Here is a 10,155-nt window from a genome sequence, read left to right on the forward strand (position 1 = left end):
AATTAGTCAATTTGCTTGAACGTAATGAAAAATGTAAGAATTATGAGAAAATGATTACCTAAGGACTCATGAAACTGCAATTCTTCAAACATCTGAACTAAGCTGGCTAATTTCTCAGCTTGAATGGTGTTCCTTAGCCACTGTTGAGTGCAAACCAACGATTCAACCATGAAAGGTGACATAGAACTGCGATATGGGTCCAAGATGCGACCACTGGTGCTAAATGCGGATTCAGAAGCAACCGACGACACTTGAACAGCAAGGATATCTCTAGCTAGCTTGGATAAGACTAGAAATTTAGAACTGTTGCGCCACCACCAAGATAAAACATCAAAGTCCAATCCCAAAGCAGATGGAGTCCTTGGCACCGGTTTCTCCAACAAGTAAATATCTAACTCACTGCTACATTCTTCATTTGTAATTTCAGCCACCATCTCAGAGTATAGTGTATCCATCCTCATCCGACAAATCAAACAAATCATTTGCGGATACTACAGGATTAGTTCCAACTCCAGCAGTAGTTGGTACTCCAGGTTCACTTAAGCTCAACTTCATCACATACTCTGCATACAACTTCTTCATGACACCCTTGATTGATGATCTTAGATGAGTACTTTCAACACTGTCTTTTCCATATAGCTTGTCGAAGCAAAGCCCAGCAAATTGCATCTTGTTCCTGGGATCAAACACACTTGCGATGATCACAAGCGGATTCATGTTCAAGAGACCATCCCAATATTTTTCAAACTTACTCCTCATCATCATCGCTTCTGTCTTTAGTAGCACATCACCGTTTGTGCTTAGATTGATCAGATTCCTCTCAATAGTCACAATCTCGTTATAGCAAAAAGTAGAGGTCACTGATTTGGTGGCTGAGAAAGACAAAGTGCAGTTGAAAAATATCTTCAAGAACTTAACTAACCTCTGCACTTGATCCCAATCAGCAAAAGTAGGAGGACCAACACGCTTCTGTCCATTCAACTCAGCTTCATCACCCGTAGCCTCTCCATTTTCTTCAGTTTCCATGAAATAGTCATTATACAACTTATCTTCGGCCAACATCTTCTCAAAGGCAACCCGAAACTTGATTGCAGCTGTCAGCATTAGATAGGTGGAATTCCATCTAGTAGCAACATCAAGACACAAACTACCTCTACCTACATTCCCTGTGTCGACCCTCAACAGAAACAACTTCAGTCTATCACCAGATGATCTCACATACTTAACCGCATTTCTGATTGAAACTATACTCCTTTTTGCTTTGGATAAACCATCCCTCACTATCAAGTTGAGGATATGCGCACAACACCGCATATGAAAATAATCACCATTGCTTACTAAAGCATCAGGTCCTCTCATGATCAAAGCGTCTGTGAAAACCCTTAGAGCCTTGTCATTCCCCTTAGCATTATCGACTGTTACTGTGAAGACCTTCTCGATTCCCCATTCTTCTAGACAGGCAACCAAGTGCTCAGCAATTGTATCACCTTTGTGATCTGTGACTGGCTTAAAACTAATGATCCTCTTCTGCAGCTTCCAATCTCTGTCAATTCAGTGAACTGTTACCACCATATAGCTACAAGAAGTCGTTGGAGCTACCCAGATATTAGTTGTCATCAAAACTCTCTACTTCTCCTACTAAACAGCTCATTCAAAGCTTCTTTGTGTTGAAGAAACATAGTGTATATATCTGATGTCGCTGTCTTCCTGCAATGGACAGTATACATTGGAAGCATGTTGCTGCACAATCTCCTAAATCCCTCGGACTCCACAAATGCAAACGGCAGCTCATTAAGGACGATCATCTCATTCACAGACCTTATGAACAAACCTTGATCATACTTGATTGCTGTCATTACACCACTGCTACCACCAGCCAACACCTTCTGACTTCCACTCTCTTGATGCATCTTGAACAACTTACACCTACTAATATGATTCTTCATTGCACTTGTTCCATGAATCACTGTGTCACATCCTATCTCTTGACCACAGTACCGACAGTTTGCAATGGCATCATCATGTGCTTGCTGAACAAAATGCTCCCAAACATGAGACCTATGAGCTGGCTTTCTCCTCGGCTGAGTTTGTTTTCTCTTCTCTCCAAATGAAGAAGCTAGCGAACCATCATCAATCTCTTCATGTAGGACGGGGTCGCTATTGTCTTCACCAGAATCATGAGACATCTGTTAAGTTACAACAAAGGAAAAAGATCAATTCAAGAACAACACTATCATAACAAATACTAACTATCGAACATCAAGAGATTACATATCAATCCAATAACAACACTATCATAACAATCGAAACTCATCTGGTATAGAACCAACCCAAGAGAACACTATTCTAACAAGTAATAAGTCTCGAACATCAAAGCAAAAGAAAGAACCAAACCTAGATATCCCTATCATAACAACTGATAACTATCGAACATCAAAAGAAACATATCAATCCAATAACAACACTAACTTAACAAGTTATATCAATCGAACATCAAAGAAAAAGAACCAAACCAAGAGAACACTATCCTAACAAGTAATAAGTCTCGAACATCAAAGCAAAAGAACCAAACCTAGATATCCCTATCATAACAACTAATAACTATCGAACATCAAAATAAACATATCAATCCAATAACAACACTAACTTAACAAGTTATATCAATCGAACATCAAAGAAAAAGAACCAAACCAAGAGAACACTATCCTAACAAGTAATAAGTCTCGAACATCAAAGCAAAAGAACCAAACCTAGATATCCCTATCATAACAAATACTAACTATCGAACATCAAGATATTACATATTAATCGAACATCAAAGATAAATAACCAAACCAAGACAACACTATCTCAACAACTAATAACTATCGAACATCAAAGCAAAAGAACCAAACCAAGATAACCCTATCATAACAACTAATAACCCTAGATCTATACAACGAATATAAATCGATTTATCTGTCGCCAATCAAAGACACACAACGAATGAAAGACACAACAAATCAAACACACACAACAAAACAAACACACACAACAAATCAAAGACACACGACGAATCAAAGACACAACGGATCAAGTAGTTTAACTGTTTATGGCTTAAAGAGAACTTACACTGGATCGTCTGAGAACAAGGTTGATCGAGACAAGAACACACATGATCGAACAGAAAATCGAAGTTCTTCTCTCAGTCGCCACAAAGACAGAGAGTTTAGATAGATTAGGTTAGATTGGTAACTAATGAAATAAACCGGATTATTAGCTTAAATAGCTAGGGTTTAATTTTCGGGTTTCCGTCGGTTATGCCTCTCCGAACCAAACCGAACCGATTACATAACCAAAATTCTCTTTTAACCATTCCGATCAGAATCCGAAATCAAATAAAATCGAACCGAATTGTCCTAATCTCGGTTCGGTTCGGTTTGGACAATTTGGTTTGGGTCGGATTGCCAGGCCTACATTAAATTCTTTAACTAGTGCTTTCTTGTGGAAAGGAACCACAGAGGGTCATCACTCGGCTCGAGTGGCTTGGGAAACTATCACTAATGACAAAACAGAAGGAGGACTTGGAATTCGTGATTTGCGAAAGTGGAATACAGCGTGTATGCTAAAACTTATCTGGCTTTTATTCTTCAGGTCAGGTTCGGTGTGGGTTGCTTGGTTCAGATTAACTGTCCTTTTGGGTGATCTCAGCAACTTCTAGACTCGGAAGCCAAACACCAAGTTCTCCTGGCTAACAAACAAGCTCTTAAAGCTTCGGGAAGAGGTTTACCCTTGGATAAAGATGAAGGTGGGAAATGGCAAAAGCTGTAGGTTCTGGAGCGATCACTGCTGTAATCTTGGACGGCTGTCGACTTACCTGAGTAATGAGGGACCTCTGGGAATATCGCAAAGATCAACCATTGCTGACCTATGGCGTCAAGGCTCCTGGAGAGTACCGCCTGCATGGTCAGATAAACAGGTCAACTACCACATTGAGCTAACTACTTTGAGATTAACAAATGAAGAGGATAAGTATGTCTGGTGGCTAAATGATCAATTGCGAGATGGTCCATCAACTGGAAATATATACACTGCCCTGAGAGAAACCCTACCTAAGGTGGCATGGCACAGGATTGTTTGGTTCACTAAGGGTATTCCGAAGCATAGATTCCTCACCTGGCTTTTTGTGTTGAACATTTGCCCAACTCGGGACAGACTTTGATCTTGGGGTCTATCGCTAGATCCGTCATGTCTGTTCTGCGGATCGAATAATGAGAGTCGTGATCATCTCTTCTTCGACTGTCCGTTCAGCTGGAGCATCTGGAATCTCATCGCCAATCGCCGCTCCTTTTCCCCTGTGCGCTCTTGGTCAGACTGTCTTCAACGACTCATAAACTTCCAAGGAACCCGGGATGCAAAGATCCTCCTCTTCACTGCTTGGCAAGCTACGATCTACCACTTGTGGACGGAAAGGAACCACCGCCTCCATCGAAACAGTTTCAAATCTGCCGATCTCATTGTCAAACAGATCGATTCTCTTCTTCGAAACAGAGCATTAAGCTTCTGTGATTCCAACTCGACCTTGTCTTCCAATATGCTTCAACTCTGGTTTGTAGGTTCTTAGCCACAAAGTGGAAAACCCTAATCGCCGCTGGTTCTCTTTCAGTCTCTTTCTCTTCTCTCGATCTCGATTCTCTGCCAATCATTGATGGCAGCATGGGATGGTTTGAATTGGCTTCTAGTGCCTAACCGTTTTTCTGGTTCGGTTTCAACTAATCGGTTCAAACTTGGTTCTGTTTTAACTATGGGTTCTGTTTGGTTTAGTTATATCTCTAATTTTCTTTTTTCATTGGGCTTCCAGTATTGGGTCTTTGGCCATGTAAAACATTTGCTACATGCTATTTAAATTTAAATGCCTTTTAACAAAAAAAAACTTCATAAATCAATTTCGGAACCTCATATTACTTTGGCTATGATCTTTTATGTGCTGCTTGACACCAACACCTCCTTGTAATTCTTGTTTTTTATCCTTTTTTGCAAGGTTTACATTCTCTAGGTTAAGCTTATTTTGTATAACCTAAACTCTTTCATTCCTAATATGATATTCACATTCCTATCAAAAAAAAAATATATATATATATATATATATATGACATTTAGAATTTGAGTCAAAACTTTTTTCAGTGATTGACATTAAATTAACAAAATTAATAATTATCAAATTCATGTTCAACAGCCTTTCGGCCATAAAAGTGTCACTACCCTAATAATATATTAGCACAATCTTATAACTTTTATACGTAACCAGTCAATTGATTTGTTTTGACAGACTATATAGGAAATTTGTCGTATGGGTGGTGGCATGTTACCACGTGCATTTGCTAGTATATACCATGTACCGCAGCCTCTGATAATCTGAATAGTTTGAGTTTGCCCTAAAACTTTCTCTCCCAAGCTCGAATATGGAGGAGCGCTACCACCAAATCTCTCTGATGCCGGTGGAGTTTCTGCTCGCCGGCGTCGGGGTACAGCGATATTAGCTTCCGTTCTCTGCTTCCTTTGCTCTCTTAGTTTTTTTTTCATTCTCTTTTCCCCTTTTTCCCTCTTTTGGTTCCCGTTTTGCAAACTACAAAGATCCTTTCCATCCCACCAGTCTCAGGTACAGGCTTGCAAAAAACCAAAATCAACTACGATTCAGCCTCACTGCCGACGGAAATCAAGTCCCCTTGTCCCTTTAGCTATCGATCCGGAATGACTACCACTTCTGCAGATTTCTTTTCCCCAACTGTCACCCGAGCTTTGGCAGGCGGAGACGGAGACGAATGTGGGTGAGGAAACCTCCAACAAAGTGCTTTTTTCCGCTGCTGGACTACCGTCTTGAAAACAGACCATTCCCTGCGCTTGGCAGCTCTGTATGTGCTTTCACCGGAGACGTCTATCTCAACCTCCCGGGCCAGCCGCTATGCGTTACAATTCTCAAATCTGAACTCCAGATCTGATATCGGCATGGTAGCTTTACATGAGGACTCGCCCAAATTACAAAAGCCCAGGTTTCACTCTGTTTAACCCTTTGTCATTCCTTCGACTTTGTCTAGATTATTTGGTCAGCCTCGGTGTCCGAAGACTGCATCAGAGAAACCACTTAGCTAGGCTGTCACGGATGTACATAGGGTGTGGTAGAACTATGGTTATTACTCAGGATGTGTCATTGTCTACTGGTCCCCGAAACTGGAGTTATCAATATGTTCTCAACCCTCAACAATCACCATCCCTTATGAAGCTCAGGTCTGCTGCTCCCTGGTCCGTGTTTTGCCGATCACACCCTTTGTGTGGAATTCTTGATCACCATCTCCATGGCAGAGAGGGTCCACCTAGAGTGTCACGGTATCACACTTGCTCTTCGTACATGTTAGTAACTCCGTTTGTACGCTCTCCTGCCCACAAAACCTCACAACCAACCTCTCTCCCGAATCTAAGGTCTGATTTTCATCGTTTAGTATCTCACCGACTTCATACTCTGTGTGGAATTCTTGATCACGATCTCCATGGCAGAGACTGTAGGCCTGGGCAAAAAAACTGGACCCAAAAACCCAAACCGAAACCGACCCGAAAATATGGACCCGAATCCGAACCCGGAACCGGTAAAATACCCTATTGGGTCCTAATCTCCTAAACCCGAAGAACCGGAACCGAACCCGGAACCGAACCGAAAACCGAATGGGTACCCGACATACCCGTAATAAAATTATATATAGAGAATATTAGTTATATATATTTTTTATATAACATTGTTATTCAAAGTTACAACTTAAAATTCAAAAATATTATTTTTTCTTAGATCAAAATAATGAAAATACTCAAAATAACCAAAATTATATTGAAATATTTAGCTATATTTTAAAAAATATTTATTTTAAAAAATTTATTTTAATATTTAACATTAAAATTTCTGAATAATCGGGTAAAATTCAGATTTTCGGGTTAAATTTCGGGTAATCGGGTACAAAATACCCGAACCCGAATGATATCCGATTTTTTTGGGTATTTATAGGTTCTGAAATTTTAGATCCGAACTGACCCGAACCCGGTAAGACTCGAACCGAACCCGAACTGATATTTTCTGTTTACCCTATTGGGTCCTAAACTCCTCTACCCGAAAAATCCGAACCCGATCGGTTCCTATCCGAACCCGACCCGAGTACCCAATGCCCAGGGCTAGCAGAGAGGATCCACCTACTATGATACGGGCTTACACCTGCTGCTTGCGAACCCTGGTTTTAGTCCCATTGGTGAACATTTCTGTTCAGAAACCCTTGAAGTCTCATGGCATCTCAGTTCTGATTGCAAGCTACCGAGGGTGTGTTTATGGTCTCAGAGTTTTCTCCACCAACAATCACCTCTCGCCATCTCCGGCCACATACTTCAAGTACCAATGCCTCAAGCAAACTGATACCAATACCTCCACCACCATACGGGCCTTTGTTCCCGAAACCCGGACCATGGCCTTGACTTGGCTATTGTTACTCAATCCGGCGAGCTACTTGGCTCTGCTTCTCATATCAACGGCACAATGCCTTTTGACTGTGACCTATTTGTCATCTCTCGAGTCTATCGAAGATGTCCACTCTTGCAACCTTGATTCCGCTTGTTTCCATTTGCTCTATAGCACTTGTTTCATAGCTATCATGCAGGGGCGGACCCAGCAAAAATTATTACTGGTGACAGATTACCACTTGGTGGAATCAAACCCTCAACCTTGAGCATATTTTACCTTGTTCTCAAACCATTCTGCTATTTAGCCTTTTCTGTTTAGTGTAAATTTTTTGATATTACAATATTACTGGTGGCAGCTGCCACCACAAACCATAACGTAGATCCGCCCCTGTTATCATGGACCCTTGCTTGATGTCGTTGTTACCTTTAATCATGCTTATGGCTTTGGGGAAAGCCTTAATTTGTATCTTCTTAAACTTTGGGATATTTCATCCTTATCTTTGTATTGTTTCTATTTGATTAATAGAAGCACTTGGTTGATAAAAAAAAAAATACCATGTACCGAAGTAACCCAACCAACCCATATACGTTCATCGTGGTGCTTTTATACATATGTGAGCGTTTTAATACGTGGATACGTACATGCATTTAGGTAGACGTAAATGTATTTAATTATTTGGGGCTCTAGCTATTTGCATAGCTTCTAACATCTAAATAAAATGTAGCTTGTCCTCTTCTGCTAGTCACCATCATGCCAATTATCATTAGGTGTTTATATTTATTGCAATTTGGATACACCGTCTGACGTCTGTGTCTTACACGAACATGCATATCTAGCTTCTCGATGATCTATATATATAGGGGTTTTAAGTGGTAATGCAAATTGACTTACAAATTTCGGTTGCGGCGTAATCCACAAAACCAATTTTGTTTGATTTAACTAACTGAAAAAGTAACAAGAAGTTGTTTTTATGGGTTTCTCGTTGGTCTTTCTAGAATTTGTAGCATTACTAATTTTATCCACCGATTTTAATTTGAAATTTTATAAAAATAAAAAAAATGATCCAAATTTCTATCATCTAATTAGTGATTACTTTTTCAAGGTGAATATAATCGTCAAATAATACATTCAACTGTTCTAATGAATTTAAAACATGATATTGTTTCGAGTGGTCAAATAAATTACTTTAGTAAATTTCTTTCGTTTAATTGAAATAACAACATTTGATGATAGATGTGATGACTCCAAAAAACGATGACATGCTTCTCCATTTATATATTTATCATCAACAAATATGTTCCAATTATATTTGGTATATTTCATAAGCAACGCATGAAAAGCTTAGTTTCTTTTTCATTTTACATAAGAAAAGGTTGACAGAGACGAAAACAACGTGAATAATGGCATCTTTCCATGCCTCCATCGATATATAATCGAAGAAGAAAGATGAATCAGCTTTAATTCAATAAATAAAAATTAAACTCATGAATCTCCCTTTCGGAAAGAGAGTCGTTGTAGGGTTTATTGGAGCCTCTTGGGAAATCCATAGGAAGAAAAAGAAAAAGTTCGACTTAAAAAGTGATTGCTTTTTCTTCTTTTCTTTTCCCCACTATAATTGAGTTTCGTGTATAATTTTCAAAAGTACACAGAAAACACTACATCACTTATTTCCTTTCTAAATTTTGCTTAATATAAAAATCTATCATTATTTCATCTCTTTAATTAGATAAAGTTCTCGTCAGCTTTCTTTGGCAGATGAAGTTACATTATAAACTTTATTTATCAAAATATAATTTTCAGCTTGTTGCTGATTTTTTATCCACTCGAATTTCTTTTTAGTTATATTCAATGTTTTGGTTTATGAGTTTAACCATATGTGTAGCTAACTATAAAAATTATCAAAAAAATTATAACGAAGGTAATAATATTAAGCGATTATACAATTTCTAAAGTCTAACAAGAACTCTTTTTTTTAATCATTATTACTAATTTACCATCGAGGTTCTCTTAGACTATATGTCACGTTGTTATATAAGTCGTGTTTTCAAATATTTTTTTGTTGTTGCTGTAATAAATTGTTTTACAAGAGCATTTAATTGTGGCATTTTGCATTTAATATGTTGCACTAGATTGAAGGATATTTTGTCCGAAAAAGATAGATCTTAGTTGTTGACATACCCTAGTTATTTTATACAGTCAGATGTAATTTCTTTGATGTGGATACTAATTTCTGATAATACTGTCAAAACATAAATCATTACTCCTACTTTCTAACAGAAACTCCAATAAACCACTTAAATTCTTGTTCGTAAAGAGGGAGAGATTTCATTTAATAGAGACACAAAGGACTCAACCTTGAACCTTCCAAAAATATTTCTTTGTTAACTTGGCGTTACTTATTGCATGCAATTTGATAATATTCTTAAGATAGAGGCCTGTCATATAGTAAAAAAGTTTCTAAGTAAAGTTAAAGTTTCCAATCATTCGCGTCTCACAAATATTGGCGAAAGAAACGTTCACTACAATACAACACAATACAAATACACAACGTAATTAATTTGTAAAGAATAACAAATGTAATTAATTTTGTTTGTTACTCTTATTAGTTAGTACGTAGTTTATCAACTTAATTATCGTTTTTGTTTTGTCTCGTCGATCATGTGTTAATGTTCAAATGTTTC

The 10,155-nt window shown here is 38.3% G+C and overlaps 1 protein-coding gene across 1 annotated transcript; it reads right to left on the reverse strand.

Annotated features, from left to right (window-relative positions):
* Positions 436-2,186, reverse strand: LOC104715521 (zinc finger BED domain-containing protein RICESLEEPER 2-like). The gene is made up of 2 exons (XM_010432917.1): positions 1,726-2,186; positions 436-1,543 (listed from the first exon to the last, which is right to left on the reverse strand). The coding sequence occupies exons 1-2, from the start codon at positions 2,184-2,186 to the stop codon at positions 436-438; spliced, it is 1,569 nt and encodes a 522-aa protein (XP_010431219.1).

Source organism: Camelina sativa, chromosome 9 (assembly GCF_000633955.1).
Source record: "Camelina sativa cultivar DH55 chromosome 9, Cs, whole genome shotgun sequence".
Lineage (NCBI taxonomy): Eukaryota > Viridiplantae > Streptophyta > Magnoliopsida > Brassicales > Brassicaceae > Camelina > Camelina sativa.

What these genes read in the sequence shown, in the direction of transcription:
- LOC104715521 (XM_010432917.1), bottom strand. Translation starts at nt 2,186, where the DNA reads ATGTCTCATGATTCTGGTGAAGACAATAGCGACCCCGTCCTACATGAA. An exon ending in TGCAGCAACATGCTTCCAAT is followed by an intron (nt 1,544 to 1,725) that starts GTATACTGTCCA and finishes CTGAATTGACAG; the next exon opens with AGATTGGAAGCTGCAGAAGA.